The 16,392-nt window shown below is 56.1% G+C and overlaps 1 protein-coding gene across 3 annotated transcripts in view; it reads left to right on the forward strand.

The window, feature by feature from the left end:
• COL27A1 (collagen type XXVII alpha 1 chain) overlaps nt 1-16,392 on the forward strand; it is a 135,992-nt gene that overhangs the window by 110,799 nt on the left and 8,801 nt on the right. For 2 of the 3 annotated variants that reach the window (XM_036121912.2, XM_036121913.2), the window contains exons 38-56: nt 588-641; nt 723-830; nt 1,833-1,886; nt 2,781-2,834; nt 6,313-6,369; nt 6,546-6,599; nt 7,132-7,185; nt 7,436-7,489; nt 8,327-8,380; nt 8,465-8,572; nt 9,046-9,153; nt 10,047-10,154; nt 13,312-13,365; nt 13,881-13,943; nt 14,319-14,372; nt 14,515-14,550; nt 14,702-14,719; nt 14,968-15,003; nt 15,289-15,315. In XM_036121912.2, coding sequence (XP_035977805.2) covers nt 588-641; nt 723-830; nt 1,833-1,886; nt 2,781-2,834; nt 6,313-6,369; nt 6,546-6,599; nt 7,132-7,185; nt 7,436-7,489; nt 8,327-8,380; nt 8,465-8,572; nt 9,046-9,153; nt 10,047-10,154; nt 13,312-13,365; nt 13,881-13,943; nt 14,319-14,372; nt 14,515-14,550; nt 14,702-14,719; nt 14,968-15,003; nt 15,289-15,315 — 1,155 coding nt within the window. The remainder of the gene's footprint in view (nt 1-587; nt 642-722; nt 831-1,832; nt 1,887-2,780; nt 2,835-6,312; nt 6,370-6,545; nt 6,600-7,131; nt 7,186-7,435; nt 7,490-8,326; nt 8,381-8,464; nt 8,573-9,045; nt 9,154-10,046; nt 10,155-13,311; nt 13,366-13,880; nt 13,944-14,318; nt 14,373-14,514; nt 14,551-14,701; nt 14,720-14,967; nt 15,004-15,288; nt 15,316-16,392) is intronic. The other variant, XM_078061643.1, reaches the window with a different exon arrangement.

The raw sequence follows: 16,392 nt of genomic DNA on the forward strand, positions 1-16,392 counted from the left end.
CTGTCAGTGGGACACAGCCTCGGGCTGGTCAGAAGTGCCCCACGGCATCTCAGAGATGAGGGAGGACCTCCCTGCCTGCCTCATGTCATCAGCGGGCACCGGGAGCCCCAGGCATGGAATCAGACAGATCCGCAGTTGAATCAGCGTTCTGGGCCAAGTCGTTTCACCTTTGGGAAGCCCGGGGAGCAAGCCTTGATGGGTCCTCAGGCTCAGGGTGGCTGGGGGGCTGGAACAGCGTGTGGCACATGGCAGGTGCAGAGAGCGGCTCCCACTGGGACAGCCTGGGCGCCTAGCAGTCTTCATGAAAGAGTGGTGCGTCCAGCACTTACTGTGGGCCAGGTGCCTGGTGAGCACGAGAGGCCATCCCCGGGTTGACTTCTCAGCCCCGTGAGGCAAACAGGACCCCTGTCCCCACTTTGCAGACAACACCTTCCGTCAGGAAGTTCCCAGCTCACAAGGTCCCAGGGGGCACTGAGTGCAGGGTGGGTTTGGAACCCAGGCAGTCTGCCCTCAGAGCTCCCGTGCTGACGCTCTGCCTCAAGTTGCTCTCATTTCTCACCCTCCTCCTTCCCTCTTTCTCCTCTCAGGGTCCTGAAGGAAAACCGGGGAAGCAAGGCGAGAAGGGCCGGACCGGAGCCAAGGTGGGGCCCCCTCCCCTCCCCCACCTCTCTCTCCACCTCCTGCTGGGGCCCCATGACAGCCTGTCTCTCCTCCCGCTGCAGGGTGCCAAGGGCTACCAAGGACAGCTGGGTGAGATGGGCGTCCCTGGAGACCCTGGACCCCCTGGCACCCCAGGCCCTAAAGGGTCCCGGGGCAGCCTAGGACCAATGGTGAGAACTCAGGGTGGGGTGGGGTGGGGTGGGCAGGCAAAGAGCTGGGGGGGGGGGCAAGGGGAGAAAGAGAGGTATCGCCCTGTCCACCTCTCAGCCAAACCTTGGCTGTCCCTTGTCCTAGCTGCTTCTCTTGCATCATGGATCCCTTGGGGATCCTGTAGAAGCTGCCGCCTCTCTCCCTGGAAAAGTACCCACAACGCCAAGTATGTGTTTCTGTTTGAAGGGTACTGTGGGTCTTCTGAAGGACTTTACAGACCCAGACAAATAAGCATCCTAGGGTGGGGAGAGGGGACCAGCTCCTTTGGAGGGTTTTTACAGAACAAGTTTTCCCACTGGAAATAGATTCATGAGGATCAGGCTGCAGATCCCTGGGTGACTCTGAGGCCATCCCAGCCTCTTGCTGGCCTGCCCAGAAGGAGGGCCCCGGGGGTCTGCTGGCTGCAGAGGAAGGAAGCAGAGGGGAGGCAGGCCGGTGAGGCATCTCTGAGCTCCCAGCATCCCTGGTGTGAATGCCCCCGCCGTGGCTGATCCCAAGCCACCCACGTGGTGTCCGCAAACGCAAACTTGGGAGGGAGATGCGTGGGAGTGTCTGTCATCTGCTAGTTCCACCACACGCACTCAACAGACAGAAATAAGCTGGAGCCTAGGCAATAGTAAAATGGAGCAAAATTACTGGAAGGGAGGAGTTTTGAATATTTGTCATCTTCGTTTTTAAAAGAATTGATTGAACTGTAAGCTTATATAATTTAACTTCCTATAGCTGCTTCTGTTTAAAATTGGCTCACAAAAGTGAAGATGGTTTAGCCACTGGGTCTCGTGAACCCCTGGAGCTGGGAGAAGGAAGGGCTGGAGGGAGGAGGGGAGCTCAGGGAGGAGCTCTGCAGCCTGGGTTCTGGGCCACAGACGTGCCTGTCGGCGGGGCTGGACTGGGCTGGAGCCAGTGCCCAGGTCACTGCTGTGAGAACCACCTGTACCAATGTGCATCTGCTCCTGTCCTAGGGTGCTCCCGGACGGATGGGGGCCCAAGGAGAGCCCGGACTGCCTGGTTACCATGTAAGAAAATCTGGCCCCCCCCCCCTCCAGGCGGGCCTCGGCCTCTGTCCCCACCACCTCCCCGCGGAGGGTGGCCCTTGGGCCACTGAAGATCTCTGGTCTCCCCGGGCCCAGGGAGCCCCTGGGCCCCCAGAGCAGGGGTGGGCAGACAGAAACACCTTCCCCCTCCACGTGCCCTCGCTGAGTCCTTCCTTCCCGCGGTGGGAGCCACACATGCGTCCTGTCCCGGCATCATGCCAGCTGTCTGTGGAAGGGAAGAGCCTCACCCCGTTTTTGCATCCAAGCTGGCACCCCTCTTAGAGGTGGCTGAGCCAAACCTATGTGATAGAGTTGGGTGACTAGTCCTCAGAGAGGCTCTGGGCCCGCTCAGAAAGGGAAACTGAGGCTTAGGGAGGCTAATGACAGCTTGTTAAGTTTGAAGGTAGGATTCAGTGTCTGAAGGAGGCACAGCAGGGAGAGGAGGACAGAAGAGGGACAGGGCAGAGGGCATGGGAACCGGAGAGGGGGCACTGGGAGCCCAAGGGAGGAACGAGCCTATATGCTTCCCGCCATAGCCTGGGGAAGTCGGCTGAGGCCAGCATTTTGCCCCTGCCCCTGCCCCAGGGACACAGCTGGCTCTCCGAGATCTGGCCCCAGGTCTGCTCCAGGCTGGGGTGAGCCACGCCCCCGACCATCCAAGCGGGCCCACCCCTGAGCGGTGTGTCAGGGACTGACTGGGAGGCCAGGCCCCTGAGAGGCATGGGCCGGCTCAGAGTCACACAGTGAGCTGGGGCAGAGCCAGGGCCCAGACTCACAGCTCAAGGTCTCCACCTAGGAGTTCCTGGCCTTCATCACTGTGCCTCTCAAGCCGTCACTCCCCCATGCTCTCACCTCTTGCCATCTTGTTTCTTGCAGGGACACAAAGGCATCATGGGCCCCCTCGGACCTCCTGGACCAAAGGGTGAAAAGGTGGGTGCTCAGTCCTGGGAAGCAGGTGCTCCCTCCCGTGTGGGCCGGTAGGAGCCAGCCCCTGGGGCACTGTGGCTGGGGTAATGCAGAAGTTCACAGTCGGCTCCCCGCTGCTCACACCGCAGAGCCAGGGCCGTTAGACCTACATTCAACACAGATGGCCTGTGTGTCAGGTCGGAGCCCGGCACCGGAACAAAACCACAGTTCCTGCCAGCCCGGGGTTTCCAGTTGAGCAGGGGAGATGGACGCCAATCATGTCCTGACCAGAACTTCAATTCCATCATCTGTGTGAATGTGGGCATTGAAGCCTTGCTCAGAAATGAGATCCCGCAGTGAGAGCCAGCGCAGGGCTTAGGACAGAGAGTGAGACCAACCTTTCCCAGCCAGGAAGGAGCCACTAAGGCAGAGGGAGAACGCGCCCATACCCCACCACTTGGCTCCAGCTTCAGTGGAAGAGAGAAATTGCTAGAAGAAAGCTTGCTGATGGTTGTGCCCTGCCGCACGGTGCAGGTGGGGATGTGGGGCCAGGGGGCCAAGGCAGTGGCCCCGGGTAACCTTCCGAGCCAGCACCAAACTGGCTCTGGGCCCAGGCCTTTGAGTCCTACCTTAGCAGCTCGAGTCTCCCTGTTCTGGCCTCCCTCCTCCCCTGATGGCTCCGCCTCGGGAATGCCTCCTAGCAGGCGGCCCCCTGCTGTCTCCTTGCCCCCCCCCACCTCCCCAGCCCTCCTTTTGTGAGCTGAGTCAGCTACTCACTAACCACATCCCACTGCCGCTGCTGTGTGAATCACCCCGGCCTGGCTTGCTGTCCAGCTGGCCCCTTCCTCCTGCTTGGAGAAGAAGAGCTCTGCAATCAGTGGGCTCCCGACATCCCACAGGAAGCTGCGTTCAGTACCCTGAGTCCCCCAGCCTTGGCCCTGAGTCGGCCACAGCTGGCACAGGAGGGGTTAACATGGACCCTGAAACAAGGGGAACCCCCACCCCACCCGAGCCACCTGCAGCCCCAGGCCCAGTTCCTGTGGCTGCTGAGAATGGGATCCTAACCCTAAACCTGCCCTAAGTCTGCTGGGGCCTTGGGTGGGGCCCCAGGGTTCCCTGAGCCTTGATTGCCCCATCTGTTAAGCGGGTGCATACCTCAGGAATGTGAGGCTAAGCAGGACATCACATATATGTCAGCCATAGGCACTTTCTTAGTGATGAGGTAGTAGGTTAGTTCACTCATGCGTTCAGCTATCCGACAGGTATTTATGGATGAATAATGATTATGTAATGTTTTCTCGGCCCTGAGCTGGGGGCTGCAGAAGGGTGCCCTAAAGAACTCGGGTAAAACTAGATGCAACAGTGAATAGCCAGGCACGAGCTGGAGGGTGCTGGGAGGAGGGGGAGCAGGTTCCCAAGGGAGACCCCGAAGCACACAGCCATGTACAAAGCTCTTCCCTGGGATTCCTCCACGGCCCTCACCGTGAGGTGTCAGTGTCCCACATGACAGATGGGGAAACTGAGTCTCCAGGATGCTTAAGGACTAGTTCAGGACCAGTGGAAAGGTGGCAGGACCAGGATGCAGACTCTGATGTCAGGCTGTGCCTCCCTGACCGGAAACAGGCACTTAGATGAGTTAGGATGCTGCTCACCTGGCGAATTCCCCGAGGGCATGTGTCTACAAAGGTGGTATCTGGAGGGATTGGCCATGAGACTCTGGGAACAAGGAAGAACGGGGGCTCCACCGGCTTCCTGCTGCTAAAAATGCATCCCTGAACTATAGCCACAATGTGGGGAGAGCGGGGGAGATCTGTATAGCTGGCTTTTGGCTCTAACCACCACTTGATTCCTGTGTGGCCTTAACTAAGACCTTTCTTTCCCCGGGCCTCAGTTTCCTCATCTGTAAAATGGGCCAATAGTCACAGCAGCGTAGGAGTGCGGTATGGATTCTGTGGAACACCTCCCGAAGGGTTTGCCACACAGAGTACACTCAGTAAACACGGCCCCCTTCTCTAAAGTGCCCCAGTCCAGCTGCCTCCCTCCTCAGTGGGACCGAGACTTGGGAGAAAGAGCCATAGAGAGAGGTCAGGGAGGAGAGGGAATCCCCACTCCCTGGGCCACCCCCTTGGGTACAACTGGTTCTAAGCCTCGGGCCAAGTCCCTCCCGCTTTCAGTCTCTGCCCACAGGAGCCACAGAAGCTCTGAGCCAAGGCGCTACAGCTGCCAGCCCTCAGGACTGATCTGGGCCTGGGACGGGCTCCAGCCCCAGGGATGGCTCCCTCTTCTGCCTCTCAGGCTTCCCCTTCCATCCCTGCCAATAGCCAGGGGGCCCGGGGTGCCCCCGCTTGAGCCTCCTACCCAGAATGCGCCCCCCATGGGAGGTGGCACCAGTTGTCGGGCTGGAACATTCTGAGCCCTGGGGTTCTACCTCTTGCTGCTCTGATCACACCTTCCCTGTAGCTGGCACACGGCCTCCCGCCTCCTGTCTTGCTGGTGGCCCAGGGCCCAGGGTGGCCTGCCAGGGCTCAAGGGCCTCCATCCTAAACCCTACTCCTCCTGCAATCCCTCTGACTACATCCACGCCACCCATCGTCCCTGCTGCCATTGTCAACAACAGCTAAGCTCATGGCCACCTGAGCCCCTACTATGTGGCCAGTAGTGAACTCTCCTCCCTGGGTCCCCAGAACAGCGCTGCAAGGCATCACAATCCCGTTTCGCAGAAAGGAATCTGTCTTATGGACAAAACTCCCAAATTGGCCCACAGCTGAGCTCAACCCGGGGCAGCCCAGCCTGCTTCTGGGACTGCCATCCAGGATAGAAGATTCCTGTTAAAGCTGGCTCTCTGCCTACTTTATTCTAGCAAAGATGGGAGAAAGGGACTCTTTTTCAGGGCTGAACAATGGAGCAGCCCACGTGGCTTCTCTGCCTCAGTATCCCCATCTGTAAAATGGGGAGAATACCATCACCTGTTTCGTAGGGTTGTTGGAAGTATTCAGTGAGTGCCTCTGCCCCCCAGCTGTCGGAATTATTGTCACTCCGTGCTGACCACCATGAAGGGACTTTTTGCATCATTTCCCAGAATCCCCACCACTTCCTCCTGGGTATCGCCATTGTCCCTTCACCCCACCTCACCCCCGTTCCCCAGCTGAGAAAAAGAGCTCCAAGATGGGAAGGAAGGGACCTGTTGGGGGTCTGAGCAGCTGGTCCTGTGCAAAGCTGGGTGTGACCAAGGTCTCTGCTCTGAGCTGCCTGGATCTCCCAGCCCCAGGGTACCTGTTGGGGGGGGGGGATGCCCAGCAGGGGGCAGTAAAGAGCACTCTCCAGGTTCCACAGCCCTGGTTGCACAGCCCTGGTGTGCCCCTTCCCTCTCTAGCCTCAGTCTCTCCATCTGTAGCCCTAAGTAGACTGGACTTCATTGCTGATGAAGGCCCTTTCCACTCTGTGTGGAGTGTCTGGAATTCCAGGAACCAGAAGTGTGTCTTAAAGCTGGTTGTGTCCACAGGGGGAGCAGGGTGAGGATGGCAAGGCCGAGGGGCCCCCTGGGCCACCGGGAGATCGGGTAAGCCCCCTTTTCTGTCCCCTGGGCCACCGCCAAGGCGGAGCCCCAGCGTCCTGCTATGGGGAGGGGGAGGGGGAGGGGGAGGCTGAGCAGGGGTGAGGCCGCTGCAAGCATCCGAGTGGGTGGCCAGGAAGAGACCTGGTGGCCCATATTTTGTTGCTGTCCTTGTCATTCAGGGCCCTGTGGGCGATCGAGGGGACCGCGGGGAGCCAGGGGACCCTGGATACCCCGTAAGTATCAGAGCTCCTACCCAATGGCAGCGTCAGGCACGGCGTGTCAGGGCAGTCCTCCGTCCTTACCGGCTCCCTGGCAGGGAAACAGCCTTGGCCAGGAGACAAGCCCTCCCTCCCACCATTAGCGCCCAGCTTGAAGCACAGACCCCCTGAAGGAGGGCTCAGGCCAGAATTCATGCTGGCCGGGGGAGGGCTGGAGGGAGAGGATGAGGTCAGGGAGAGAGACCCCTTCCTCACAGGGCCTCAGTCTCCCCACCTGTGGCCGGAAACAGCTCTCCCGGCAGAAGCAAGAGACAGACCGCTGAGTGAGCACGGGGCCCCCACCAGGCTCCCCTCCCCTCCCCTCCCCTCCCCTACTCCATCCTTGCTGGCAGGGTCATCATTTCGCTGCTTTGCAGATGAGCAAGCTGAGACGGGGACAATGACACATGGCTAGGAAGAGCAAGGGCTTCGGGGGGCTCTTCCGGGTTGGAAGTTGCCCCAGCCCCTCCAGGATGGGCCCCCTCACCGGTCTCTCCTTGACTTCCAGGGACAGGAGGGTGTGCCAGGCCTCCGTGGAGATCCAGGCCAGCAGGGCCTACCAGTGAGTGGTGCTCCCTGTCCCATCCCTCTCTGGCCCCAGGTGGGTGGGTGGCAGTGGGGGAAGGAAGGGACCCTCCCTACTGGAGGGCCTGGGGCAGTTCACTCTGGTTTTTCCTGCCCTGATGCTGGGGGCACCCCCAGAGCCTACACCCCCAAACCCCTCCCACCCCTCCCCCTCTAGGCGGACACTGGCCACCCTCCCCGGGAGAGAATCCTGGGGCTGCTTTGCATCCTCTCACCTTGGTTTGCAGGGGCATCCAGGACCCCGGGGACGGCCGGGACCCAAAGGATCAAAAGGGGAAGAGGTAAGAGGACTGAAGTCCACAGGGGACCCTGGGAAGGGCGGACACCTGCCCAGGCACCCAGCAAGTAGGCTGGCGGGCGCCCTGCAGGGTGCTTCCAGGCCAAGATCTCTTCACCTCCAAGGGCTTGAGGGAGGGGGGGATCACCTGCCCCCCTGGCAGGGCCTCCAGGAACGGGACCACCTGTGGGGCCAGCAGTGGGATTTGAACCCAGGGCAGTCGAGAGCCAGAGCCAGCCAGCCACACCACGCTGTGGAAGAAAATTTGGAGAAGCAAGGGGTCCGGAGGAAGGGGGCAGGGGTGGACAGGGATGCTGGTGGTGGGAACTGAGGGGCGGTTGAGGACTTTCCCACCTTGTACCCTGAGCCCTTGTGTCTGCCTCCTCTGAGGTTGGGCCAGTGCTGTCTTCATGCGCTCAACCTCCCCGCAGGTGTGTCTCCTTCACCCACACACCATCTCCCCGCCCCCGCCCCCACCCCGCTCAGGGATTTAGCCACAGTCTTGAGGATGGAAGGATCTTGAAGCCCAGGCAGCCATGGGCCCCGGCTCCCTCTAGGAAACTGCCAGCCGAGAGCCTCTGCAGCAGGGGAGCCCATGGGGGCGCGGGACCCAGAGCAGGGGTGAGGACAACACTGGCAGGTTCCAAGGCCAGCCCTGCCCCTGGGCTCCAAGCCCAGGGTGCTTGGACCCATTTGCAGATTCAGATGCTGAGGCCCAAGGGGTGGAAGGGCAAGGCTGGGCTGCATAGGAGCCCATGCTCCTTTCAGTCCCGCTTCCAAATCTCCTAGGGTTCTGTCCCTCGTCCAGGCGGCCTCTGTCATGTGCCCCTTGATTTTTCAGGGACCAAAGGGAAAGCAAGGCAAGGCTGGGGCACCAGGACGAAGGGGGATTCAGGTGAGTGACCCGCAGCCAGCCCCTCCCACCTGCCTCCCTACTCCCCCCTCCAGAGGCTCTCATCAACTTCTTTTATATCCCCAGGGCCTGCAGGGGCTGCCAGGGCCTCGGGGCGTGGTGGGGAGACAGGGCCCCGAGGGTGTCGCGGGACCAGATGGGTTTCCTGGCAGGGATGGGCAAGCAGGACAGCAGGTGAGCAGGACTTGGGGTTAACAGATGGTGTCTCCCTTGGAGACAAGGTGTGTTGTGTGTGTTGGGGTCTGGGGGGCAGGGATGGTTCTGCCATTGGGCCACGGGCCAGGAGGAGCAGGTTCGGAAACTTGGATGGGGCAGAACCAACATATCTGGAAGTTTCCTGCATGGGCAGTCACCTCATCCCTCGGGACCTGGGAATGTGGCCCTTCTGACCAGCCATGCCTGTACCCAGAAGGCCCTCCCCTGCCCAGGGGATGGCACTTCTAGTTGTAAGGTCCCTCCTCCTCCCCACTTGCAGATCTGTTCACTGGTCCCGCCCTCACGCACAGGCAGGATGAACTCCGTTCTGGGGTCTGACCTCCTTCCCTCCAGATCCACCCAGAGCTCATCCAGACTATGAGACATCCTGCTCCTTGGCGGCCTCTGTTTCCTGAAACATGAGAGGTCCTCCTTTGCCCTCTTTTTTACAGGGGGAGCAGGGAGACGATGGGGACCCTGGCCCCACGGGCCCTGCTGGGAAGAGAGGAAATCCAGGTGTGGCCGGCTTGCCTGGAGCACAGGGGCCTCCAGGATTCAAGGTCAGACACCTGTTAGTCCACTTAGCCACCTTCCCTCCTTTCAACCTTGGTACTAACTATAAGACACTGATTATAACGCTGACGTGGGCACCCATGTCCCAAGGCCTGTGTGAAAATGGAGTCCATGGCCCTGACATTTCTCAGGGGTCCCTGTCCCAAGCTTGAGCCTGACTTTCAGGAAAGTTTATCCAGGTAGCTAGAAATCCTGGGCCCTGCCAGGCCCTTGAAACAGGCAACTGGTTATTGAGCTGTCCTTGAGCGCCCTCTAGTGGGCCTTTGTGGAACAATAGATGTTGCTTGCAGCCAGGACCCTCTTCCAAAAGGCATGTTTTTAGAAAGTTTCCGAGAGGTGGGGGAGGCAGCCATGAGTCAATCTGAGTCTGGGGCTACACACAGAAGGGAAGATTGAGGTGGGTGCATCAGACATGGCTCCTCTGGCCCTCCCCAAGCGCAAGGTTTAGTTGGGGAGAGGCTGGAACCCTCTGCAGGAACAGCCAGTGAGGGGAGGGGCGGCCTTGGCCCAGGGAGGATTTAAATGTGGAGAGAAGGGGAGGGGGCATCCCAGACAGGAGGAAGGGCTGGAGCAGAAGTGGGGGTGGGTGGGAACTTCATGGTCTTCTGGGAGGAAACAGTGAAGAAGAGAGGCAGGGTGGGAGAGTGGAAGGGAAGTTGGAGCTTGAATTCCAGAGTAAGGAAAGAGGCTGTCCTCTTAAGGAGACTAAAATTCCGAGCCCCCACCAGGCCTGCATCTGAGCCCCAGCATCCTGAGATGTCAGCTGACCCTGTGGCATCACTATTCTGTCTCTCCCAGGCCCTCCTCCCCTCCCCTAGAACCGTTTTCCCCTTTGGTCATTTTGGTATGTGTGTGTGTGTTTTTGGTTTTGTTTTTTAAGGGTGAAAGTGGGTTACCTGGGCAGCTGGGTCCTCCTGGCAAACGAGGGACAGCGGGTGGAACTGGGCTTCCTGGGAGCCAGGGGGAGCCTGGATCCAAAGGCCAGCTGGTGAGTGAGCCCCGGGGAATACAGATGTTCTCACACTCACATGCATGCAAACACATGCGCACACGGGTCCGGAAGCCTCCTGCCTGCTCTGTGACAAGGACAGAGTGACACCCTCTCTGAGCACCAGATACTCCTCCGCCTCCCCTGAGTGGGGTGGGGGGGGAGGGAGGAGGCTGAGACATGAGATCTGAGTGGTCCCTTCAGAATGAGGACAGGTGGTGGATGACGACCTGAACCCGAAACAGCCTCCTATCTAGTAAAGAAATTCAACCTATGGTTTAAAAAACATCTCACAAGGAAAACTCTGGGCTCAGATGACATCACTGAAGAATTCTAGTAAAAGTTAAGGGAAGAAATCATACCGATTCTGTATCAACTCTTCCAGAAAATTGAAGAGGGGGAAATACTTGCCAGCATATTCTATGAGGCTGGCATTACCCTGATAGCAAAGCTGGATAAAAGACATTGCAAGAAAGGTCTAGACCAATATACCTCAGAAATATAGATACAGAAATTCTCAACACAATTTTAGAAAAACCAATCTAAGAATATATTAAAAAGATAGTACATCAAGATCAAATGAGGTTTATCCCAGGAATGCAAGGATGGTATAACATTTGAAAATAAATGAATATAATGCACCATACTAACAAACTGAGAAAGAAAACCCATTTGATCCTCCCAGTGGATGCAAGAAAAGCACTTGGCAAAAATGCAACTCCATTTCTGATAAAAGCACTCAGCCAACTTGGTATGGAAAAGGAGCTTCCTCAACTGGGAAGAGGGCATTCGTGAAAAACAGACAGCTAGCATCATACTTAATAGTGAAAAGCTGAATGTTTGGATTTTTTTTTTTTTCCAAGAAGTAGAACGAGTCGGAGATACTTGTTCTCACTACTTCTATTCAATATTGTACTGACAATTCTAGCCAATGTCATCAGGAATGAAAAATACATAAAAGCATTCATATTGAAAAGGAAGAAGTGAATCTTTTCATTTGTAGATGAAATTATTGTCTAGAGAGAAAATCCAATGGAATCCATGGTAAATCTACTAGAACAGGTGAATACAGCAAGATGGTGGGACACCAGCTCAAGATGCACAAAGGAACTGTGTCTCTATATACTAGCCACGGTCAGAACTTGAAATCTAAAAAGCAATGCTATTTATAATAGCAGAAAAGTAGGAAATACTTAGAGATACATATGACACTAGGTGTACAAGACATGTGCATTGAAAAACTGCAAAGCATTTCTGAAATGGGGACGACTTAAATAAATGGAGATGCTGTGTTCCCTGGTCAAAGACTCAGTATTGTTCAGATGGCAGTTTCCTCCAGTTGGTGTGTGGATTCAACCCAATCCCAATCAAAATCCCATCAGGCCTTTCTCGTGGAAAATAACAAGCTGAGTCTAACATTTTTATTTGGAAATATGAAAGGCCTGGAATAACCAAAGCAAGTTGAAAAGAGAAGAGTAAAGTTGGGGGACTCACAGTAGTTGATTTCAAGGCTTATTATATAGCTACAGTAATCAAGAAGGTAGGGTACTGCCATAAATATACTAATAATAGTTCAAAGGAACAGCATAGAGAGTCCAGAAATACATTCACACGTCCTTGGATAACCGCTTTTTGACAAAGTTGCAAAAACAACTCAGTGGTTACAGAATAGTCTTTTCTGGCAAGTGGTGCGGTGACAATTGGATACCTTATACCATGTACAAAAATAAACTCAACATGGATCATACACCTAAAGGTAAAACCCAAAATGCTGAGACTTTTAGAAGGAAGCAGAGAAGAAAATCTTTGAGACCTTGGGTTATACAAACGTTTCTTAGATATGACACCAAAAGCATGATCCGTTAAAAAAATTGATAAATTGGGCTTTATCAAAATTTAAAGCTTTTGCTCCTCAAAGGACAGACGCTGTTAAGAGGATGACAAGACAAGCTACATACTAGGAGAAGGTGCAAATTATAGATCTAGTAAAGGATTTGTATCTGGAATATGTAAAGAACTCTCAAAACCCAATAATGAGAAAAGAAGCAGGCCAATAAAGAAATTAGGCAAAAAAAAAAAAAAAGAGAAAGAAATTAGGCAAAAGACTTGAACAGACACTTCTGAAAAGATTGTTCAGATGACAACTAAGCACATAAAAGAAGCTCAATATCACTAGTCATGAGGCAAATGCTCATTAAAACCGTAATGAGATGCTACTGCACACCTGTTAGAATGGTAAACATTTCATTGTTTTTGGAGATTTTATTTATCTGAGAGAGAGAGAAAGAGCACAAGTAGGGAGAGGGGCAGAGGGAGAGAGAGACAAACAGACTCCCGGCTGAGCAGGGATCCCGATGCAGGGCTCGATCCCAGGACCCCGAGATCATGACCTGAGCCGAAGGCAGATGAGTCACTGACTGAGCCACCCAGGAGCCCCAGGATGGTAAAGATTTTAAAAGAGTGAACAGACCAAGTGTTGGCAAGGATGTGGAGCAACTGGAACTCTCCTCCTCTGCTCACAGGAATGTAAGATGGTACAACCGCATTGGAAACGGGCTGGGCAGTTTCGTTAAAAGTTAAGCATGCCCCTGCCATAGAATCCAGGCCTCCAGAATTGTTCACACCCAATCACTCCCCGCAATGGCATCTGTGTGGATATGAGCAAGTTCCTGCTCTCTGTGAGACTCAGTGTTCTCATCTGTGAACGGGGTGTGTTGTGCCTCCCCGGGCGGAAGTAGGAACTCACATGCGTGGTGGTCCATGCAAAGCCCCTGGTACGTAGAGTCCCACAGCTAATGGGCTTATTCTGAGGGACACAGTCCTTGATAGAGCCTTTGTGATGGGGGAAAGAGCCTGCAGGTCCTTTCCTTCTCTTCCTTGAAGACCTGGGACAGGAGGTCCTAAGTGTTCTAGAGCCTTCCTCATGGAATCCCTGAGCTGGCCTCCACTGTCTCATGTGACAGAGGGCAGAGGCCCCTGCCCTCTCTGAGCCCAGGCTGACTGGTGTCTAGTATGTGAGCTGTCCACCCTCATCTGATTGCCTAGAGATGGAGTCGCTAATATCCATGGGAGGAGGCAGGCCCAGGGATCCTGGGTGATTGGCTGGGCGTCCTTGTCCTGGCCCCACTCACCCCATCTCATTCTGCTCTCCCCGCAGGGTGACTCTGGCGAGATGGGCTTCCCCGGAATGGCTGGCCTCTTCGGACCCAAGGTACAAATTCCCACTCCTCACTGTTCCTGTTGGGGTTCCATCCATCCACCTCCTTGGTCGTTTATCCATGTATTCACTCAACAAAGATTTCTTGAGCACTTACAGTGGGGGCTGGAAAGCCGCCAGAATCAAGCAGGAACATCCTCGGTCCCCAGAACCCACAATCCAGCAGACCTGGGTTTTAAGCCCGGCTCCTCAGTTTACCTGCTCTGAGCATTAGGCAAATTACTTTGTATCTCCAAGCCTCAGTTTTGACGGCTATAAAATGGGTAGGATAACTATAGAGGGTTGTAACAAGGAAGTGAGAGCAGAGCTTATACCATATAGCACAGAGCCAGCACGCTGGTACCTGCTTAATAATTGTGGACATTTGTTACTCTTCCCGGAACCTCTCAGGTAAGGCCTCTCTTGACAGGGAGGACAAAGTGTGGCCAGCCCCCAGGGGTCATGGAGCTGCTGGAGGCCCGACCCAGTGGCCACCCAGACACAGACAGCCCTTCCTCTGCCTCCCACAGGGCCCCCCTGGAGACATTGGCTTGAAAGGCATCCAGGGCCCTCGGGGGCCCCCTGGCTTGATGGTGAGTCCTCTCCTGGTCTGTCCTAGCGGGGACAGTCGCCCAGGCCCAAGGCTGGCCAGCCGTCAGCTGGGTGCATGCCTGCCCTGCTCCTCCTGCTCTTTCAGGCTTGAGCCCCCTCTGCCCAAGGCCTCCATCCCCGTTGGCATCCCCTTGCTTCTGCCGGTCCTGCTAGCTGGGCTGCCACCCTCCCCCTTTCTCCTCCCATAGGCCCCCAAAGGCACTCGGGACCCAGAATGTGCATGGCCTGGCCCCTGCTTGAGGAAGTCTCCTTTCCATCACCATGGGACACTCAGGCTGCCATCTCCTCTCCTGTCTCCGTGACTCTGTTTCCCAGGCCCTGGGATGAGGACACACAAACCTTTCTCTCTCCTTTAGGGAAAGGAAGGCATCATTGGGCCCCTCGGAATCCTGGGACCTTCGGGACGCCCGGTATGTGTAGGGGGCTGGCCAGAAAGACTATGGGGGCAAACTTGTCTCTGTGACCCAGGGCCAGCCTGAGCCTCAGTTTCCCCATCTGGGAACTAGAACTTCCTCTCTGAGTCCTCTGTTATGGGGCCATGATTTATTGCAGGGTCCAAAGGGTGACAAAGGCAGCCGAGGGGACTGGGTGAGTTGATGGGCTGCTGAGGCGGTGCTGCAGTGGTTGGGGGAGGGGGAGGGGAGGGGAGGGGAGGGCTGGGAGAGGGGTGGCGGAGGGATGGAGGGCAAGGCTCAGTCTGATTCCCTGACTGTCTCTCTCTGCTTCTGTCCTCCTCCAGGGATTGCAAGGTCCGAGGGTGAGTGGGCTGCGGTACGGGGGCTGGTGGGCTGGGGGAGTGGGGCAGGGTGGGCCCTCTGGGTTCCCCTACCCATGACCACCGAAGTCCTCAGGCGTGTTCTTTCCCTCTGGACCTCAGTCATCCATCGGTACCCCTCTGTGCTGGAGGCACCACTGTCTCAGGGTCTCGGATCAGCTCGAGGAGGCCTGGGGTGGGGAAGATGGAAGGCCTTTGACCAAGGCCTCACTGTTCTTCTCTTCCTCCAGGGTCCTCCTGGTCCCAGAGGGCGGCCTGGCCCACCGGTAGGTACTTGCGCTCAGGGCTCCTGGAACTCCAGGGCAGGAGGTGGAGCTTTGAATGAGACCCAGGGCTTTGCTGGCAGGTGCTTGTCTTGGCCCTGACCTCACAAGCTTCCCCAGACTTCTAGGAGAGCGTAGAGCAGCCCTGGCTGGACCAGGCCTCTAGAAGAGCAGAGACCAGTTTTACACATCCTCTCGTGCCTGGATGGCCCCTCCAGGCTCCTGACAGCCCCTGGGACTCCCGCACCCAGTCCCTCTCAAATAGTGACTGAGCCTCTTCTTTTGCAGGGTCCGCCAGGGAGCCCTATCCACTTTGTAAGTTGGAGAATGTTCTCTTTTGCCTATTTGGGGTAAGGCCTGGGAGGGTGGGGGGGCGGTTGGCAGCTGACCTCTTTTCTGGGTCACAATAGCTAGAACCCTAAGCTAGGCCCAGGGATGCCCGTGAGCTTTTGTCCTTCCATCCCGGACCCTGGACTCTACAGCAGCAGAAAGAGGGTGGGGATTCCCGGTTTTAGGCAGGATGCACCCCTGACTGTGAACCCAGGGAGCCGATCCAGTGGCTGAGCTCCTGGTCCTGTCAGCACCCTCGGTACAGAATGGCTGATTGCCGAAGGTCTAAATAGGTTCTGGTGTCAATTCAAGCTTGGGGGGGGTGGGTGTTCCCCATACCGAGGAACACTTGTGGGACACCAGCTGGGTGTCCTACAGTTCGACTCAGTTCTGACACTGTGCACCAGGACAAAGCATTCACGATCCTACAGGACTCCTTCCCCATCCTGCCCACCCCAGATGCCAGCTTGTCACCTGTGCTTCTGACCGACTGAGGTTCCCATGCCCCTCACTGGCATCAGTGAATGTGCTAGAGTGCCTCTTAGATCAGAGAGATACATCACTTACTAGCTTACTGGTTTATTATAAAAAAATAATAATAATAACTCAGGAACAGCCCGATGGAAGACAGGCACAGGGCAAAGCATGAGGTAGGGGCTCACAGCTCCCAGGCCCTCTCCAGGTGGCCACTCTCCCCAAACCTCCACGCGATCACCAGCTGGGAAGCTCTCTGAATACCACCCTTTTGGGTTTTCATGGAGGCTTCATTACATAAGCAATGATGGATGAAATCACTGGCCACTGGTAATTGATTCAACCTCCATCCCTGCTCCCTTCCTCCCGGAGGTGAGGGGTCGGGACTGAAGTTTCCAAGCCACCTATCACAAGGTTGCTTCCCTGGGCAATCCGGCACCTATCCTTTGGTTACCTAGGGACTTTCCAAGAGTCACCTCATTAACATGACAATACTTTTATGGGGTTTTAGGAGCTCGGTGCCAGGAAGAGGGTCAGAGACCAAATCGCTATTATAAATCACAGTATCCTAGAGGGTGTCCTCAGATT

The sequence above is a fragment of the Halichoerus grypus genome, chromosome 14 (assembly GCF_964656455.1).
Source record: "Halichoerus grypus chromosome 14, mHalGry1.hap1.1, whole genome shotgun sequence".
NCBI classification, from domain to species: Eukaryota; Metazoa; Chordata; class Mammalia; order Carnivora; family Phocidae; genus Halichoerus; species Halichoerus grypus.